This window comes from Delphinus delphis, chromosome 20 (genome assembly GCF_949987515.2).
Source record: "Delphinus delphis chromosome 20, mDelDel1.2, whole genome shotgun sequence".
Lineage (NCBI taxonomy): Eukaryota > Metazoa > Chordata > Mammalia > Artiodactyla > Delphinidae > Delphinus > Delphinus delphis.
The window spans coordinates 15071673-15093596 of NC_082702.1; the positions used below are offsets into that span (position 1 = coordinate 15071673).

A 21924-nucleotide genomic window follows, 5' to 3' on the forward strand; every position below is an offset into this window, starting at 1 on the left:
CAATGGAGAAAAGACAGTCTCTTCAATAAGTGGTGCTGGTAAAACTGGACAGGTACATTTAAAAGAATGAAATTAGAACACTCCCTAACACCATACACAAAAATAAACTCAAAATGGATTACAGACCTAAATCTAAGATCGGACAGTATAAAACTCTTAGAGGAAAACACAGGAAGAACACTCTTTGACATAAATCACAACAAGATTTTTTTTGACCCACCTCCTAGAGTAATGGAAATAAATACAAAAATAAACAAATGGGACCTAATGAAACTTCAAAGCTTTTGCACAGCAAAGGAAACAATAAACAAGATGAAAAGACAACCCTCAAAATTGGAGAAGATATTTGCAAATGAATCAATGGACAAAGGATTAATCTCCAAAATACATAAACAGCTCATGCAGCTCAACAATAAAAAAACAAACAACCCAATCCAAAACTCGGCAGAAGACCTAAATAGACATTTCTCCAAAGAAGATATACAGATGGCCAAGAGACACATGAAAAGCTGCTCAACATCACTATTATTAGAGAAATGCAAATCAAAACTACAATGAGGTATCACCTCACACCAGTTGGAATGGACATCGTCAGAAAACCTACAAACAAGAAATGCTGGAGAGGGTGTGGAGAAAAGGGAACCCTCTTGCACTGTTGGTGGGAATGTAAATTGATACAGCCACTATGGAGAACAGTATGGAGGTTCTTTTAAAAACTAAAAATAGAATTACCATATGATCCAGCAATCCCACTACTGAGCATATACCCAGAGAAAACCATAATTCAAAAAGACATGTGCACCCCAATGTTCATTGCAGCACTATTTACAATAGCCAGGTCATGGAAGCAACCTAAATGCTCATCAACAGACAAATGGATAAAAAAGATGTGGTACATATATACAATGGAATATTAGCCATAAAAAGGAACGAAATTGGGTCATCTGTTGAGACGTGGATGGATCTAGAGACTGTCATAGAGTGAAGTAAGTCAGAAAGAGAAAACCAAATATAATATATTAACGCATGTATGTGGAACCTAGAAAAATGGTACAGATGAACTGGTTTGAAGGGCAGAAATTGAGACACAAATGTAGAGAACAAATGTATGGACACCAAGGGGGGAAGTGGCAGGGTGTGGTGGTGGTGGTGTGATGAATTGGGAGATTGGGATTGACATGTATACACTGATGTGTATAAAATGGATGACTAATAAGAACCTACTGTATAAAAAAAATAAAATAAAATTCAATAATTCAAAATAAAATGATAAAGAAACATTGTTGATAACAATATTATGTACTTGAATAAAGTAAAGTAGAAGATATGTAAATTTCATTAGGACCCATCAGCCTTTCTTGAGGAATTCAGTAAAGAATAAATTAAGAAAAGAAAGAGAGATCTGGAAAGAAGGAAAATCAAAACTATGTCATAACAATTGGTATGAGTATTGAAACTTTTTAACTCTATGACTAATTTTAACAAAGTGTGTTAATAATGTGAGGATTAGGGTTACAGAACATAATTTACATGTTATTTACTCTAAAATATAGAAATACTATAAGAAGAGGTGGGAAAGGAGACTTCTGTTTCTATGACAGAGAAGCTAGTTTTAGACTAACCCACCCAAGACAACTGAAATGGTTAATTAAAATAATTGTTTGATGATACTAATGAACAACCAAAGCAGCCAGGACTGGACAGCCAACGTCCTGGAGAGAAAGCAAACATGTTGAATTCAGCCAACACTCTGCATGGAATTTCCCCTGAGGTATTTGCTGACCCTCAAACTGAGCATCAATCAAGGCCATGAAGTTAAGCAGAAAGTAACTTCTAAAAGGCTAAAAGTCCAAGTAGAGATTTTGGCAGTCTCAAAGTGCTAGGGAGACAGAAATTGGAGTCCAGATCCCTCTAAAGAGGAAGTTTCCTAATAATCATCCAAGACTTTCAGCTGAGACCCCAGAAGAGCTACAAACAGGCAGTAAACAGACTATTCTTAAATGGATGAAGTTGATCAGCCCATGCTCTGTATGCCTACCAGAGGCAAATTAAATCATCTCTGAAGAAAGACAACATATTGTTCAGAAACTTTCAGAGCCTCTAAAAATTTTCAAACACAATGTCCAGAATTTGACCATAAATAATCAGGTATAAAAGACTGGAGAAAAATGACTAAAAAACCAAGAGGTTAAGCAGACAACAGAAACAGACCCAAGCTATTACAAAACTGTGATTAATATTCCAAAAAAACAGGGGCTTCCCTGGTGGCACAGTGGCTAAGACTCCGCACTCCCAATGCAGGGGGCCTGGGTTCAATCCCCAGCCAGGGAACTAGATCCCACATGCATGCCACAACTAAGAGTTCACATGCCAAACTGAGGAGCCTGTGTGCCACAACTAATGAGCTGGTGAGCCACAACTAAGGAGCCCACATGCCACAACTAAGAAGCTGGGGAGCCGCAAGTAAGGAGCCCTAGAGCCACAACTAAGGAGCCCGCCTGCCGCAACTAAGGAGCCCACATGCTGCAACTAAGGAGCCCACGAGCCACAACTAAGGAGCCCACCTGCCACAACCAAGGCCCCACACAACCAAATAAATAATATTTTTCAAAAATTCCAAGAAAACAGATAGAAGATGGAGAATTTAACCAGAGGTAGAATTCATTAAAAATATCCAAACAGAATTTTTATAACTTAAAATTACAATAAGTAAAATTAAAAATTTAACAGATAGCTTTATGGGAATTCCCTGGCAGTCCAGTGGTTAGGACTCCATGCTTTCACTGCCAAGGGTGCAGGTTCAATCCCTGGTTAGGGAACTAAGATCCTGCAAGCTGCACAGAGCAGCCAAAAAAAAAAAAATTTTTTTTAAAAATCCCTTTGCCTGACAACAGAGCCTAAAGATTAAAAAAAAAAATTTTAACAGATAGCTTTAACAGGGCTTCCCTGGTGGCGCAGTGGTTGAGAGCCCGCCTGCTGATGCAGGGGACACGGGTTTGTGCCCCGGTCTGGGAAGATCCCACATGCTGCGGAGCGGCTGGGCCCGTGAGCCATGGCCGCTGAGCCTGCGCGTCCGGAGCCTGTGCTCTGCAATGGGAGAGGCCACAACAGTGAGAGGCCCGCATACCGCAAAAAAAAAAAAAAAAGAAAAATACTTGATTAATCCAAAAATAGGCAGGAGATGGAAAAAAGGAAGAAAGGACATGTTGAATAAACAGAAAAAACTAGGAAGACAGTAGATTTAAGCCCAAATATATAAGAAAATTACTTAAATGTAGATGGATAAAATATACCAATTAAAAGACAAAGATGCTCCTTATCTACATAGGGGGGAGGAGGCTGTGTGAGGAGTCCAATCTGGGTAAAGAGGACATCCACTTGTGGGGGCAGCCTTGTATAGGTTGTTCGGGAGTTCCAGTGAGAAGAGGAGAGGATCCAGACAGAGGAGCAGCCCAGTATCTTCTGGACAAACCCACCATGAGCCTAATATCTGTCATTCCACCAGTACCATTCAAATCAAAAACATTATCAGGGACTTCCCTGGTGGCACAGTGGTTAAGAATCCACCTGCCAATGCAGGGGACACGGGTTCGAGCCCTGGTCTGGGAAGATCCCACATGCCACGGAGCAACTAAGCCCATGGGTCACAACTACTGAGCCTGCGCTCTAAAGCCTAAGAGCCACTTCTACTGAGCCCTCATGCCACAACTACTGAAGCCCCCGTGCCTGGAGCCCATGCTTCACAACAGGAGAGGCCACTGCAATGAGAAGCCTGTGCACCGCAACAAGGAGTAGCCCCCACTCGCTGCAACTAGAGAAAGCCCACATGCAACAACAAAGACCCAATGCAGCCATAAATATAAATTAATTAATTAATTAAAAACCACTACCATATTCCACTGGGACAAATGAAATAGCCTCCTAATTGGTCTTCCTACTATCCATTTTGCCCCCATTCGATCTGTTCTCCATAGAGTGATAATTATAAAATAAACCAGCTCATGTCATTCCCCTGCTCAGAAACCTCCAATGCCTTTCTATCACACTTCAAAATCACATGCCAGGAGTTCCCTGGTGGCCTAGGGGTTAGGATTTCAGGCTTTCACTGCTGTGGCCCGGGTTCAATCCCTGGTTGGGGAACTGAGATCTGGCAAGCGGTGCAACAGGGCAAAAAATAAAAATAAAGTCACATGCCTTCCCCTATGACATACAAACGTTTACAAGATTTAGCCCTTGCCTAACTTACTGACTTCATCTTGTCACTCTACTTTTCACTTACCTTTTGAGTAATCATCCTGGTCTTCTTGCTGTTCCTCAAACATCAAAGCCTTTTTTCCTCCGACCCAAGACCTCTGCATTTACTGTTCCATTAGGACTGCTCTTGCTTCTTGCTTTAGATATTCATATGGTTTGAGCTCTTTTTTCATGTTTCCACTCGAATATCACCTTCTCAAAAAGCCCCAACCACCCTAAAACAAACCTGTTTACACCTGCCAATTTCTATCCCTCTTCTTCTCACTTTTCTTAATAACACTTGTCAGTATATAATATTGTTTATTCATTTACTTGTTTACTTAATGTCCTTTCTCCTATTAAAATGTAAACAGCAAGACTGCTGGGAACTACCACTCTTGCTCACAATTGTCCTACTGGTGTCTAGGACAGTGCTTGGTTCAGACTGGGCACACAAGTATTTGCCGAATAAATGAACCAACATATTTTTAGGCAAGCAAATACATATATATTAGTCAGACTGGAAAGAAACTTGATCCCATATAGATATTGCTATGGACCAAATTGTGTCCCTCCAAAATTATACATTTAAGCCATGACACCCAATGTGACTGTATTTGGAGAAAGTGCTTTTAGGAGGCAATTAAGGTTAAATGAAGTAATAAGGATGGAGTCCTAATTCACAGGACTGGTGGGTAGAATAGGATAGGACTGGTGGTCTTACAGGAGGAAGAGAGAGATTGTGCTCTCTCTCTTCACCATGTGAGGACAGTGTGAGAACAGGGCCATCTGCAAGCCAGGAAGAGAGCCCTCATCAGGCACAAAATGTTAATCTCAGACTTCTAGCGACCAGAATTAGGAGGAAATACATTTCTGTTGTCTAAGTCACTCAGTCCATGGTATTTTTTTATGGCAGCCTGAGCTGCCTAATACAGATTTAGATATAGATGAATTGTAGTCATTGATCAAGAAAAAAGAGTAGCTCCTCTCTTTGTCAAATCTTTTACCTATCACTCCCAACAGGACATTTTTATTTACTTTTTATTTTGAAATAACTGTAGATTCACAGGAGGTTGCAAAGAAATGTACAGGAAAGTCTCCTGCAGGCTTCACCCAGCCCCTTTCAATGTTAACATCTTACAAACTATAGTACAATATTCAAACCAAGAAATTACCCTTGGTATAATCCATAGGGCTTACTTAGATTTCACCAGTTATACATGCCATCGCGTGTGTGTATGTATATAGTTCCATGCAATTTTATCACATGTATAGCCTTACATAACCACTACCACAATGAACATACTCAACTATATCATAACCACAAGACTCCCTTGTGTTATTCCTTTATAGCCCAACCATCTCCTCCCCTCCCTATGTTCCTAACCCCTGGCAACCACTAATCCATTTCCCATCTCTATAATTTTATTATTTCATAAATATTAGACAATTAGAGTCATACAGTATATAACCTTCTGTGATTGGATTTTCTCACTCAGCATAATTTCCTTGAGGTTCATCCAAGTCGTTGTGTGTATTAATAATGTATTCCTTTTTGTTGGTGAGTATTATTCCATGGTATGGATGTACCTTTTACCCATTTTTTAATTGGGTTGTTCATCATTATACTGTTGAGTTGTAGTGTAGAGGCTGGATACTGGTCCTTTGTTTTACTACTATTTTCTCTCAGTCTGTGACTCACCTATTCATTTTTTTATTAGTATATTTTGATGAGACAAAGTTTTTAATTTAGATAAATTGTGACATCAATTTTTAATTTTTATGGTTATTGCTTTCTCCTAAGAAACCTTTGCCTACTACCAAGTCATTCCCCTATGTTTTGCTCTAAAAGCTTTATATTTCTTATATATAAAATGTATACTTAGTTCTTAAATTTTCATTTTATTTTTTATACTTAGCTTTTATATTTGGCTTTTAAGATTTTTTAATGTTTAGTTTTTATATTTATGTTTAAAATACATCTCAAATTAATTTTGGAATGAGACAGAGTTCAAGATTTTTTTCCAGCTATTCCAGCATCAGTTGTTGAAGTCTTTCCTTTCTCCACTAGAATGCTTTGATGCCTTTGTCAATAAGTAAATGACCCTTTAAGCGCATGTGAGGTCTACATCTAGGGTCTCTGTTCTGTTTGTTGATCCTTAGCCAACACCATAATGTCTTGATTATTAGAGTTTTATAATATATCTTGAAGTATCTTGAAGTCATGTAGTCTAAGTTCTATAATATGCTCTTCCTTTTTCAAGATTGTTTTAGACATGCTAAGTCCACTGTTTTTCCATATAAATTTTAGAATCAGCTTGTTAATGTCTACAAAAAAAAAAAAAAGGTTCCTAGGATTATGACTGGAATTGTGTTGAATCTATACAATAGACATTTTTACAATACCGAGTCCCCATCCCAAAAATGGTATCTTTCTATTCATTAGGTCTTCTTTTATTTCTCTTAGCAATGTTCCATCATTTTTATTATAGAGGTTTTACACATTTTGTCAAATTTATTCCTTAGTATTTTGTTTTTTTGACACTACTGTAAATTGACTTAATTGACTTTAGGTTTTCTTAATTGACTTTAATTTTCTAATTTTTTTCACTCTTAGTTTATAATAACACAATTGATTTTTGTAGCTCAACCTTGTATCCTGTGATCTTACTGTGATCTTCAAGTATTGCTTTGAGTATCTGTTATTTTGATTCCTTACAATTTTCTAAGTATATAATTATGCCATCTCCAAATAGTTTTACTTCTTCATTTCTGATCTTTACAATATCTCTTATCTCTTTTTCTTGCCTTATTGCAATGCTAGAACCTTCAATACAATGTTAAGTAGAATTGGGGAGACTGGGCATCCTTGCCTTGCTCACAATCTTGGGGGAAACTCTTCAATCAAGTATGATGAAGTTTATGATGTAGTATTTTTTCAGCAGATGTCCCTTATCAGATTGAGGAAGCTCCCCTCAGTTTCTAGTTTCCTGAGAATTTTTATTATGAATGGATGTTGAATTTTGTCATATGCTATTTTTACATCTATGGAGATGATCACATGGTTTCTCACATTTCTGTTAATATGTTAAATTACACTGATTAATTTTTTAATGTTAAACCAAGATAGGGTTTTCCTGGGATAAACCCTACTTGGTCATCATTTTTATATATTGCTGGATTTAATTTCCTGATATTTTTTAAACATTTTACATCTACATTCACAAAGGATAGAAATTACCAAAGGGAAAAAAATTATAGACTTATATCCTTCATGAACTTAGTAAAAGAGTTATAGTAGTCTCATAAAATGAATTGGAAGGAGTTCTTTCTTTTTCTGAAGGAATTTGTGTAATACTGTAATATTTCTTCCTTAAATATTTAATAGAATTCACCAGTGAAACCATTTGGGCCTAGCATTTTCTTTCTGGAAAGACTTCTGATAATGGATTCAATTATTTCAGCAGATATGAAGTTATTCATATTTTCTTTTTTCTCTTGTGTCAGGTCTGGTAAGCTATATTTTTCACGGATTTTTTCCATTTCATTAAATTTGTCAAATTTACTGACATAAAGTTATTCATGGTATCCTCTTTTTTTTTTTTTTTTTTTTTTGCAGTACACGGGCCTCTCACTGTTGTGGCCTCTCCCGTTGCAGAGCACAGGGTCCGGATGCGCAGGCTCAGTGGCCATGGCTCACAGGCCCAGCAGCTCCGTGGCATCTCCAGGACCGGGGCACGAACCCGTGTCCCCTGCATCGGCAGGCGGACTCTCAACCACTGTGCTATCAGGGAAGCCTCTCTTATTTTTTTAATGGCTGTAAAAATGTGAAGTGAAAACCTCTCTTTCATTCCTGGTATTAGTAATTTATATTGCCTCTCTTTCTTTCTTGATTAGTCAAGCTGGTGTTTATCAATTTTGTTGATCTTTTCAAGAAATCAACTCTAAGCTTTATTAATTTTCACTTTTTTTCTTTTTCTATTTTGTTGATTTTAACTCATATTTATTATCATTTTTTTCCTTCTACTGAGAACAGTTTCTCTCTTTGAAGTGGGAGAGAAACATGAGATAAGAAACAGAGAGTTGTAATCGAGGCCAGTAGGAAGTTCCTTTGCTAGCCCAAAGATTAAAGATTAATTTGCTAGCCCAAAGGTTAAAGATTTTAATTTGCTTCCTAGGTCTCAGGCCTTTTCTCCACAGGCTATGTGCTTTTGAAGAGAGATGTGTAACATCTCGAGGGTATGTCTCTACTCTAACATACTTGGCTATTACATACAGTAATGACTTCCCCATGCCTGCTAAGCCCTCACTCACCAGGGTGATGTCTTCTTGTCCTTTCCCTTACAACCATCCAGGGCTCCTTCCCTTCATCCAATAAGGTAGTCACATCTGGTTTAGAAATGGAAGGTCCTGCTTAAAAGATAATGTGACATGAAATTATAAGCCCCAAAGTCCTTAGGTTCAGATTTGGTTAAATTTATAATAAACGATAGATCAAAATGGTACTTTATAAAGCCTAAGAGCAAAGAAATGCCAGGTAGTTGAAGAACACTCATACTAGGGTAACCTCAGGACCACAAGGAGTAGACACCAGATGCGTAAGAACAGGCCTTAAAACAATTTAAACTCATACCTCATACAAGCTCTGTTGAGAGGCAGTCTTTTGTAATAGTTGAAAACACAGAATATGGATCCAGACTGCATGGGTTCATATCCTGCCTTTGTTGCTATGTTACCTCTGCAAATTATTAACATTTTGTGCCTAAATTTTCTCATCTGAAATAAGGATAATAATAGCATATTTCTCATAGAGTTGTTGTGAGGATTAATTAATAACATACAATGCTCAGAATAGTATGTAAGTATATGCAGTTATATGTATATATACACATAATATGTGTGTATACTAGCTATTAACTTTTATTGTTATCAATTTGCTGAGAGAATAAGAAGCTTCCTCAGACATCCTCAGATTCTTATTAAGATATTCATTTAATGTTGAATGCAAAGTTCTTAGACTTTAACTTTCTACGACAAAGCAAGTAGAACTGAATATGTCTGTTATAGGAAACAGAATGCACTTACTTGAGTTTTAGATGAACTTTGTGGATCCACCTCATACTATGTAAGTTCTACAGGCTCCTCTGATTTTTAAAGAGACTCAGAATCCCTGAGTCTAGGTATTCTCTTTGCAGGTGGATTATAAAGGAGGGTTAAGCATCTACATCAATTCCGAGCCTGGTTTCTTGGAGAATGCGTCTGTTGTAAAAAACCCAGAATTCAAACCCAGCCCCTTGAATACTAAGGAAACATGGAAACAACAGAGCCTGGAAAGTCTGAAGGACCTAGCCTGCTGAACCTGAGAGTGATGAAGTGTTAAAAGGAGGGGCCTACTTCCAACCTAAAAAAGCTTGAACCATTCCTTTGGAACAGAGAGAAAAATTTTATCTAGTTTCTCAAAACATAGTCCTGATATTGACAGAAGAGAAAGCCAGTATAATTGGGGATAAATAGCCTTACCTAGTGAGATGAAGTTGCTATAATTCTCCCACATGACATCCCTATATAAGTCCCTCTGAGCTGAGTCCAGGAATTCCCATTCTTCCTGTGAGAAGTCTATGGCCACATCTCTGAATGTCACTGAACCCTGAAAAAATAAAACTCATGGATAACTTGTGAAAATAAATGAAATATTTTTTAAATGGAAAGAGGGATCAATGATTGCATTGCAGAGAGGGAGGGAGCACACAGCAAGCAAATTTATGACATGTGTAAGGACAGTAAGAAAATTAGTATCACTGAAGCATAGTGCTACATGCCTTGAACAGTCCTGTGAGTGCAAATAAGATTAAATTTTTACCCAAAAATATCTGGAAAGGAATAAAATAACCAAAAGAAGTTCCAATTAAATGAAACAGTGCACACAAACCCTCTGCAAGCTGTATCTCCACCACAAATTCTTATGAAATATGAGGTCTTCTACCTTCTTTCCCCTTTACTGATCATGAAAAAACACTGATAAAAATGAAATGTACTATGAAATCTCTAAGAAAATAGACTCAAGTTCACCATAAAGTCACATTTTATTATAAGCATCTTCCCTGTTACGACCAATTCTTTAGTAAATTTTTAAAAATTTGCTACATGGCAGTCCACATTTCAAATGTATTAAATCCAATCTTTTTTTCCTCTCTCTTTAGATGTCTGGATTCAATACAGTCTCAAAAATCTTCCTCAACTCTCACATTCTACTTTATCTATTACTTATGCATCTGGATGATCTTCTTACTATTTATCATCCATCATCCCTCACTGAACATCTTTCCTCATTCCTGAGTTAGAGGATACCGAATGGTAAACGTATCACCCTGGACCAGTGGTTTTCAATGAGGAGTGATTTTACTTCCCAGAAGACATCTGGCCATGTCTGGAGACAATTTTGATAGGCACAACTAGGGTGAAAGGGTGTGAGTGTTAGAAGTGTCTAACTGGTAGAGGCCAGGGATACTGTTAAACATCCTACAATGCAGAGGACAATCCCCCACAATAAAATATTCTCTGGCTCAAAATATTAATACAGTTGAAACTTGAACAACACAGATTTGAACTGCGTGGTACCAGTTATATGTATATTTTTTTCAATAGTAAATACTACAGTATTATGCAATTCTTGGTTGGTTGAATCTGTGGATGCAGAACTGCATATGATGAGGAATTCCAGATATGGAGGAACGGCATATACAGAGGACCAGATTTTCAACTGCACAAAGGATCAGCGTCCCTAATCCCTGCGTTGTTCAAAGGTCAAGTGTAGTTCCAAGGTTGAGAAACCCTGCTCTAAACCAGCACATCCTGTAAAACTACACGATGGACTCTGCTCCTATTATCCTTCTCTCAGGGGTTCCTGGAGATGATTCTTCCTCTCTGTTTGCAGTTCTGTTCCAATCACCTCCTACTCACCCCATTGCTGAAGGAGGGATCCCTCACCCTAAATGGTATGAGATGACTGAATATCCGACACCTGACAGATGAGACTGACAGCAGGTTATTAGTCACATATACTCACAGCCCGGGAGAGGAAGACACCACACATCATGCAGGGCCACACAGGGGTTGCACTCAGGAATAAGGTGAACAAGCAGGATCTGTGGGAGGCAGGCTTTATAGTAAAAAGAGGATGAGGGGTCCCTGGCCAATGCAGGAGGATGTGATGAGCTTGTTTGAATAATTCTGTGGGCTGGCAAGGAGATGAAACCTATTAGGTTGAAGACTAAGAGGGGTTTAGCTGGTCTAGCTGATAGGGAAACTAGCCAGGTAAAGAGTCTTTTCCATCGCATGGGGGCCACATCTGGGGAGAGCAGCGAACTCTTGGTTAGGTCTGATAATATATCAAGGCAGCATATGAACTTTTAGGCCTCACAATACAAGGTCGCAATCATCTCCCTACCTTATCCACCCAATCCTAAAAGCCTTACATACCATAAGATCTCAACGCATACAAGGACTAAGACCAGCCAATACTAAATCTCATCTTATGTACTTAAAAAATTCAGGTCTGTGGAGAAGTTTGGAGTTTTCCCTATAAGCAGTCAAATAAGACCAAATTCTCTCTTTCATCAAACCACAAGATCATCAAGGAGTGTTCAAAACAGGGATCTCCCATTTAATATTAATAATCCATTCTTGAAAATCAAGACATTCTAACACTATTTTCCCACCATTTTGTGTGGGTGCCTATTTTCCCATCATTTTAAAGCAAAGAATTATACTGCATTATATATCAATTCCAACCCTCCAACTAGCTTCACATTTCCCCCAGGACAGAATTAGAGTACACGTGGGTCAGTGCACACATGATATCTCTGGCTTTAGTACTTTCACTGTCTCTTACCAAATTTTTTTTTCTCACTTGCTTTGCTTCTTTCTCTACAAGTTTCTTCAATACTTTTCCAACTTCTTAGGAACTCATTTTACAAAATGACAAAAACAGGGGTTACATGTGAAGTGCACTTTGCAAATGCGCTTCCAAGGAGAACATAATGGCAGGCCTGGCTCACACTCTGTATGATGCTCTGAGGCCTGCCTTATCACCAGCAGTACCACTTATACACATCCCCTTTAATGATATCTGCATGCATTTCAAAACATCTGCAGATGGTTCTGATGATCCAGCAATTGTATTTGGAATATAGCAAGACTTCCTACACATTGTTTTCTGTTTTAAAAAAAGTTACATTGAACTATAAAATTTCACTTACATAAAGTTCTAAAAATAGGCAACATTATTGTATGGTGTTCAAAGTCAGGATTACATTTGGTTACATTTGGACTGCGTAGGTAGAAAGTGACTGAAAGGGGGACACGTGAATGCTAGTAATATTCTCTTTCTTGACCTGAGTGCTGATAGCATAGATATACTCAATTTATGAAAATTCATTCAGCTGCACACTTCTGATTTGTGCACTATTCTCTATGTACGTTATACAGCAATACAAAGTTAAAAAAACTTTTAAAAGATGTCAAATTGTGTATCGGGGATGTCAATTTTTCCCATATAAAACTAGGCCCCAAATCACTGTAATTCAGAGAAATATGCTTTCTCTGAAGTTTAGGTATTAAAATCAAAAGCTAAAATCAAAAATGTTAACGGGGGGACATTCTGCAGAGAATACCCACATTCTTCTCAAGGCATTTCACTTTTGCTCCTTGATGACTCTTGACAGAAGATTCTGTAGATAGGAGATGGTCCACATTAGTGGAAAAAAGGGAAGGGGGCACATAGGGGACACTGGGCTATTTGTCCCTAACTCTGACAGGAATGAGAGGAACTAGAGTGGGTTCTTGGATGGAATTCTGTTAAATAGGAAGTTTCAGGATAATATTCCTTATCCTGAAACATGGCCTAGAAATTGGCAATATTTCAAAAATGAAGAAGAAACACCAACTTACATGGGCCATTGTTTCCAACTGCAAGAACCGGTCAGTCCTTTTCAAGATTTCTCTGTTGGAGAACTAGAGTCCAGATAAGCCAGATCTGGAAGAAGAAAAAGCAGCCATGAAACCAGATGTGCCTCAGAGCTCCCAAAATGACTTATGTTAGTATGAGCTTTTTTTCTCTTCCATTCCTGCTTCCAAACTACTCTTCACCATTATACCCACATTGCTCTCATACCCAACTGGAGGAGAGTATAGGGAGTCTGAAGAAATCCAAGCCCTGACAAAACTCAGCTAAACAATAATGATCTTTGTACAGAGCCCAGATACTTTAGCGGGAGGATTTCTATCCAGTTCCCCATCTGGCAGTGTGGATCTGGTCCTGACACTGGATTCCTCAGACTTGTCCTGAGCAGCATCTCCCCTTTCCAGTACAATTTTTTCAGGGCTGAGAAAGGGCCACACCATCCACACAGAGCCTCCTATGAGCCCCAGGATCCTGCCTGAACCTCCTAAACACAAAGACTGAAAACCACACAGATCGGGCCTGGCAGCTCCTGACACTGTAAAGCTGCACTGGTCTTTCCCCAGCCCGGACAACTCACTACTCTGTTTCCCAGTCAGAACCTCTCACACCATGACGTCCTTTTCCACCCCCTCTTTCAGTAGAGGATTCATGATTGTTGCAGTTAGTCAACAACAAACATTCATTGAGAAATTTCTTGTGATGGCTGCTTTAGGTACATCACTCAGCATTGTTCTGCAAAGTAGTTCCTCTCTCCTTTCCATAGTTCAGAAAACTGATGCTCAGGGGTCAGATCATTTGCCCAGATTCAGTTATTAAGTGGCAGAGCTTTGTTTTGAGTCCACATTTCTCTAACTAAAAAGCCATCTTTCAACTTTGGTTTTTGCCTCTGAAGGGTAGAATTTCTACTTCACTGAGAGAAACCTGAGCAAGGGCAATTCACTAAAAAATAGAAATAACCTTTCAAAAGATAGTAGACCTCACTCTAATTAACGAAATGTGTTTAAAGCAACCAAAAAATACCTCTTTACAGCGACTGGATTGGGAGATCTAAAAGATCTAAAGACTGATGATATTAGCAAGGTCACAGCACACTAGGTTGGTCCAAATTTAGAACTGTGTGAAACAGCATTTAAACCCCATAACGCTGTAAACCAGAAACTCCACTTCTGGGACTAAAGGAACTATTTGCACATGTACATAGAGATGTTTGCAGAGATGTGTGAACAGATTTGGTTTATAATGAATAAAAGCTGAAAATAATTAAACTGGGGAATGATTAAATAAACTGTAGTGTGGCCTCTTGCCTTCCAAGATGGCCCACACTCTGTCTATGAAGTGTGTATCTCCCTGAATAAACCTTCTTTCACTTTACTATGTCTTGCTCTTGAATTCTTGCCTGCACAAAGCCAAGAACACACACTTGGCGGCCATCCCAGGGACTCAGACATGACTTGGGATGTGACCATCCTCTCGCACCCCACTCTCTTTCCTGCAACATCTTTTCTGGCACCCAATGCAGGGCCTCAAAGGCCATAATCTTGATCCGCCTACTGGGCTATGGCTCCCCTCTGAAGGGTGGCTGGGACTCATCCTGAGCCATGTAGATTCAAGTAGCCCGTTAAGTGGCAGCTGACGTCGACTGCAGGATCTGGCAGAGACCAGTTCTCTGGCCGTGAAGAAGCGCACTGAGGCCAAGGCTTTTCCCCCTCAGTCTTTCTCATTCTCCTATTGCTCTATCTCTTTGGACTTGAAAAGATCCACCCAGACGACCACCAAACATCCAAATTAAGACTGCGTGGCAAGTAACTGACAACTTGGTTGGGTCTAAAGAACTCCTGCCAGGGGGCTAACCTGGTGGTGCAGTGGTTGAGAATCTGCCTGCTAATGCAGGGAACACGGGTTCGAGCCCTGGTCTGGGAGGATCCCACATGCCGCGGAGCAACTAGGCCCGTGAGCTACAACTACTGAGCCTGCGCGTCTGGAGCCTGTGCTTAAGGCCGCGATAGTGAGAGGGCCGCGCACCGCGATGAAGAGGGGCCCCCGCTTGTCGCAACTAGAGAAAGCCCTCGCACAGAAACGAAGACCCAACACAGCAAAAATAAAAAAATAAATTAAAAAAAAAACACAAAAAAACTGTAGTGCATCTATACCACTGAAAACCATGCAAAGAGTAAAAAGTGATGATGTTGCCCTAACTTTGATGAAATGGGTAAAGCCAATATGTTAAATACAAAAAAATCCCAGCATGTGTGGCCTTAAACTATTTTGACAGAAAAAAAAAATCACATGTATGCCTAGAAGGACCAGTTAAAATGTTTACAGTGGTAGCTCACAACACTCACCACCATATTAAACACAGTGTGACCCTAAAGTATGCAAATACTCCAAAGAAGGGAAAGACTTTCCCAATTCAAGTTTTCTTCCAGTCTTCTGTTGAAGAAAAAAGTTCAGGATACTCTAAAAACAGCTGTTGTTTTTCCTGAGTGGCTCTTCTTCTTTACTTCAGCGTCTAATTCATGATTTAATCATGAACCAACTCCATGATTTAATTTACCCATATGTTAGAGTACTACCTAGAAAAGGATGACGAAGTCTCTCATATCTTTTAGGCACTGATGGCAGTCTCATGGCTGCTTCCTTTCACAGCGTCCTGACAAATGGGTTTCTTTTGCTTCTGAACCAATCCTTTGGGCTAAGATGCCTATGAAGCCCTCCAACTGCTATTAGATCTTCTTGTCCTATTTTTCTAACCTTGCATGTAACATCATTAAAATAAAAATTGTAAGGCATAAATCTTACTGTATGAAATCCTCCTTTTACAGAGACCTCACAGCTATAATCTGGACATAACTTGACAGTGCTTGCTGTCATCATCTTAATATCACCCCCCTCATGATGGATTACTGAGTAAGGTGGGAAGGATTTGTTCAAGTAGATGTGATGATGAGATTTGGTATACTGTTGTAATTACTAACATAGGCTTTTCTGTCAAACTTCCAAGATATAAATCTCAGCTCTGACAGTTATTAAGTGTGTTACCTTGGATATGTTACTTAACTTTTCAGCCTTAGATTCCTCCCATATAAAATGGTGATAACTATAGATTCTATCCCAAAGCATTGTTATGAGTATTAAATAAGACACTACATATAATAACACACTAAAGTAGCAAATAAACATTTAATAAACGTCAGCTATATCACTGAAGATGAAGAATACTACATACTTCTTCCCACAGTTATTAAAGAAAATTCTCTTCTGAGCTTTCTTTTTTCTTCCACAAAAAGTTTGAGCTTCTCAGCCCCGCTCTTCCTGAGAATGCTAATAAATTTCAGAGCTTCAGACTGATAGGCAATTCCTCTTGATTAACAACAATTTACAAAGGGAGGGTATGTGGATGAAGCATACATGGCAAAATCCTCATAATTTTTGGATCTGGGTGATGAGGAAAAACATGGATCACACTTTAATAATATCAACGAAATCTACTGAGTACTTATGTATCAAGCATTATCTGAGGACCTTACATATATTAATTCACCTATTCTTAGCAACCCTACACAGTAGGTTCTATTATTATCCTCTTTTTACAGATGAAGGAACTGTGGCACAAAGAGATGAAATAAATTGCCCCAACTTCACCCAGCTCTAAGGGTGAAGGATTAGGATTAGCACCCTGATAATTTGGCTCCATAACCCATATTGCAACTATACTAAACTGCCTGTCATAAGACCACATAAATATGTGGCCTGAAACAAACTCATGCCGTCAAAAACCTCAAACCAATTTTCAAATTTCTACTGATGTTTCCCTTCCCTCCCACTAGTAATCCCTTGTCTTGTTAACACAGAGCTCTCTGTTAAAAATCTATCACCTTACCACTCCTAAAAGCTTCAAAAGCATAAGACCCTGTCACCAATTAAACCATCTCCTATCTTTCCCTGCTTTTGACCTCAGGGCAGTGGAAAAGATCAAAACACCTAGTGTATGATTCCAACTAAACTGTAATAAATAAATCATAATAAATCACAGCCTAAAATAAAGCTCTGGGCTTCCCTGGTGGCGCGGTGGTTGGGGGTCCGCCTGCCGATGCTGGGGACACGGGTTCGTGCCCCAGTCCGGGAGGATCCCGCGTGCCGTGGAGCGGCTGTGACCGTGAGCCGTGGCCGCTGAGCCTTCACGTCCGGAGCCTGTGCTCCGCAGCGGGAGAGGCCACAGCAGTGAGAGGCCCGCGTACCATACACACACAAAAAATAAATAAAGCTCTACAGTTAGCCTCCCTGCATGAGGTTTACCTGCAGACCATTCAAACTATTAGAAAGCAGCAGCTCACAGGTGGAATTAAATGACTGCCAAATGTTCATCTGAATAGCCACTGGAGAGGAGAGGATACCCTTGGTGGAGGTGGGGGGGACTCTACCCTCATCCTCTCCACCATTCACTGGGAAGGAAGAACAAAGTACCACGCCAATGGATAGGATATTCCGGTATTAAAGCCTAACCAACTGAAGACTACCTGTAACAATTCTGTACAGTCCAACAAAATAAGATTTATTGACTCAAGAGAGGGAGGAAATTCTACAGGAATGGCTGGAATGTGATGGAGGAGAGGGATAAGAAAAGCTCTTTTGTAAAGAGCTGAATTCCAGCTGAAGGATTCTGAAGAAGTGGGGAACCATACTTCAGTGACTGCTGCTTCTGAGGTGAGGATAGGAGCGGCAGGGATTAATTGGAGATTAAGTGCTAGAAAGTGAAGTGAGGGTAATTTAGTAACTGGGTATCCCCAGTGATAAAATAAAATCAGCAAGGCAGGTCTGGGGCAACACTGGTAAGAAAGCTATAAGCTCTCAAAAAGGGAGTCTTTATGGCATTTTACAACTGCTGCATGACCTGGGCAGAAATAATGTTTTCTATTAACTCTGCAGCTTGCTTTATCTGTCTATCCTCTCCCATCCAGATTAATGGCAGGGCCGCTTTATCTTTTTTCAGTCCGACCTGATTTTTCACTCTTTCACAGGAGAAGCAAACGTCCCCACGTCTAGAAAAAAATAAAAATTACATTTCATGGAACAAAGAGGAAACATAAACATATATATAATTATATACATATATATACACACACACACATATATAATTGTATATACATAATTATTTTCTCCTTTCTGACTCCATTCCTAAAGATCAGCAGGTTGGGGGACGGAGACGGGAATCTGGACACATTGCGCCTTTTTCGGAGCTCAGCCTGTCCAGATTAAGGACACACCCCCGCTACCACATTTGCTCCCGCCATCCACCACACACATAACCCGATGGAAGTAAGAGGGAGCCTGGGGAGAAGCTGACCCTTCTGGGTGAGAATGGCCAGAGTACAAAGACCAGGGCTGGAATACGTCTCCGAGTTCTCAAAAGCTGCCTTGGGAGGGAGCTCTGGCTAAGCTGTGGTTCTGAGAGCTGTTGTTCTGCGTCTTTTTGTTAGGGGCCTTCACTGTGAGGTTCATAAATCTAACTCGGAGCCATTCTGGGCCGCTGCATCTGTGCGGCCCTGAAGCAGGAGGACAGAGGACGCACCAGGGTGCCCAGTGTCCAGTCAGCGTCACAAACTACACAGTCACTTCAGCCCAGTGCACACAGAGGGCCGCGCCGCCCCCGCGCCGCCCCCGCGCCCATTTCCTCAATGCACAAGACCAACTCACCTCTCCGAGCCGACACCAGCAAGGAAGCCGGAAGGAAACTAGGTGCAGAGGCTTGTGGGAAATGTAGTCCCGGTAGGGAGGGCCTGGTCCTCGCCCCAACGGGCTGAGAGGAATGCGCAAGCGCAGGTGCGAGCGATTGGGGCGGGAGCGGGCGGTGGACCTCCGGACTTGGATTTTATGTATTAGTTCATAGATGGAAGGATTTTTCTCCTCTCAAAAAAGTTTAGAAGTTATCTGAAAATATCTAGGCTAATCTTAAATCTCATTTTTCGAACAGCAAAATATGTATGAAGTAGGAGATACATGAAAACTGCGATTGTGGATTTGTCTATTTCTACCTTTAGTTCATTCAGTTTTTGCATCATGTATTTTGAAGCTGTTATTATAGCATACGCACATTTATGATTGTTTCTCCCCAATGAATTGACCCTTCTATTATGAAACATTTCTCTGTCTCTTGTCTTTTTTTTTTTAACATCTTTATTGGGGTATAATTTCTTTACAATGGTGTTAGTTTCTGCTTTATAACAAAGTGAATCAGTTATACATATGTTCCCATATCTCTTCCCTCTTGCGTCTCCCTCCCTCCCACCCTACCTATCCCACCCCTCCAGGCGGTCACAAAGCACCGAGCCGATATCCCTGTGCCTCTGTCTCTTGTCTTGACATCTGTTTTATCTAATATTAGTAGAGTCACTCTAGTTTGCTTGTGCTTACTGTGTGCACAAGTATATCTTGTTCTACCTTTTTCCCTTGAACCTATCTGTGATTACATTTTTTTTTTTTTTTTTTTTTTTTTTTGCGGGACGCGGGCCTCTCACTGTTGTGGCCTCTTCCGTTGCGGAGCACAGGCTCCGGACGCGCAGGCTCAGCGGCCATGGCTCACGGGCCTAGCCGCTCCGCGGCACGTGGGATCCTCCCGGACTGGGGCACGAACCCGTGTCCCCTGCATCGGCAGGCGGACTCTCAACCACTGCGCCACCAGGTAAGCCCCTGTGATTACATTTAATATACATTTCTGGCAGATAGCATGTAGTTTGGGTTTCACATTTTTTAACCAGTGTGGCAGTCTTGGGGCTTTTCACTGAAATATGTAATCAATTTATATTGATGTAATTATTAATTTGTTTGGATTTATGTTTACTGTTTTGTTGATTTCTATTTGCCACATTTAAAAAAATTAACTATTTCTCCTTTCCTGCTTTTTTTTGAGGGGGTTGATTAATTTTTTCTGGTATATTTGAATTCTGTTGGCTCTTCAGCTATACCTCTATGCATCTTGTTAGAGGTTGCTCCAGGGATTAAATATGCATCTTTAATATAGTTTACACTAGAATTAATATCATACCACTTCATGTAAAATATAAGAACCTGTAACAATATCATTTCATTTGCACTCCTCATTCTTTTTTTTTTTTTTGGCCACACTATGGGGCATGACGATCTTAGTTCCCCAACCAGGGATTGAACCCACACCCCATAGGGGAAGCATGGAGTCTCAACCACTGGATCACCAGGGAAGCCCCTGAACTTTTTATTCTTTGTCCTACTGTTGTCATTTCAACTACATACCTTATAAAATTCACCGTACCATGTTACATTATTTTGCTTTAAACAGTCATATATTTTAATAACATTTAGGAAAGAAAACAAATTTTATAGTTACCCACATATTTTCCATTTCTGATACTCTTCTTTCCTACCTGTTGGTCTTTCCTTTCTGTATCATCCAATGTCAATTCCCTTCAACCTGAAGAACTCCCTCTAGTGTTTTCTATATTACAGTTCTACTGGTTATGATATAAATCTTCATTTATCTGAAAATATCTTCATTTCATCTTCATTTTAAAAGGATATTTTTCTCTGGGGATAGAATTCTGAATTCACATTTTTTTCTTTAATACTTTAAAGATGTTATTCCATTGTCTTTTGGCTTTTATTGTTTCTGATTAAGTCAGCATTATTCATATTTTTGTTTCCCAATATGTTATGTATTGTTTTTTTCTATCTGCTTACAGGATTTTCTATTTATTAGATTTGGGGGATTTTGGTCATAGTTTTTGTTCTACCACATTCTATCAATCCTCTCATTCTAGGACTCTATTTACAAGTACAGTAGGTCACTTAATACTGTTCCATAAATATCTTTCTTTTTTCAATCTTTTTCCTTTTCGTACTTAGGATTGAATAATTATTACTGATCTATCATGGAGATTACTGACCATTTCTTCTGATGCCCCCCATCTGTTCTTATGCTCATTCAGTGAAATTTTTGTTTGTTTTTTCAGCTATAAAACTCTCATTCCCAATTCTATTTTATCCTTTCCATTTTTCTGCTGAAGATCCTGTCCATTTATTCATTATGACTGTATTTTCCATTAAGTCAATAAACATATTTATACTGTCTCCTAATTAATTCCAATATCTGGGTAATCTCATGTTCTATTTCCATTGGTTGCTTTTTTCCTGCTTAGGGATCACATTTTCCTGCTTTTTTGAATGAGTAGTCATTTTTGATTGTATGTTGTACATTGTGGATGCTATGTTGTTGAGAGTTCAGATTTTGTTACCTTTCTTTAAAGATTATTGATTTTTTTTATAGCAGCCAGTTAATTTACTGGCAGAACAGTCTGATCTCTTCAAGACCTATTTTAAAACTTTCTTCCCTTAGATCTAGAGTAGCCTTTGCTTAGGGCTAGCATAACCGTACTCTAAAGGTGTGGCCTTTTTAGGGTGTGAGCTGACTACTACGGTGTCCAGAAGTGTCTGTCCACTCCGAATGTTTGGAATTTCCTTTTTCCCAGCACTTCTAGAATCTCTGTGAAGCTCATAACTCCCCAGAAGCTGTTCTCTGCTAGGCTTTGTGGAGTCTCTCCCTGTACATGCACAGATTAGTATTAATTAAAAATGTAAGAAGATCCCTATGCACAGTTCTGGGACTCCTTCTTTGCAGAAAACTATTCTCTTGACTCTACTCCACTAATTCCAGCCACTTAGCATCCCCAAACTCTTAGTCTTAGGCCAAATTCTTAGCC

General features: G+C 39.5%; 1 protein-coding gene across 1 annotated transcript in view; it reads right to left on the minus strand.

Annotated features, from left to right (window-relative positions):
- LOC132416148 (zinc finger protein 420) overlaps positions 1 to 21924 on the minus strand; it is an 83264-nt gene that overhangs the window by 17041 nt on the left and 44299 nt on the right. The window contains exons 7-11 of the mRNA XM_069540267.1: positions 21595 to 21765; positions 18809 to 19101; positions 13183 to 13245; positions 9754 to 9880; positions 8548 to 8643 (exon numbers count right to left, since the gene is read on the minus strand). Coding sequence (XP_069396368.1) covers positions 8548 to 8643; positions 9754 to 9880; positions 13183 to 13245; positions 18809 to 19101; positions 21595 to 21765 — 750 coding nt within the window. The remainder of the gene's footprint in view (positions 1 to 8547; positions 8644 to 9753; positions 9881 to 13182; positions 13246 to 18808; positions 19102 to 21594; positions 21766 to 21924) is intronic.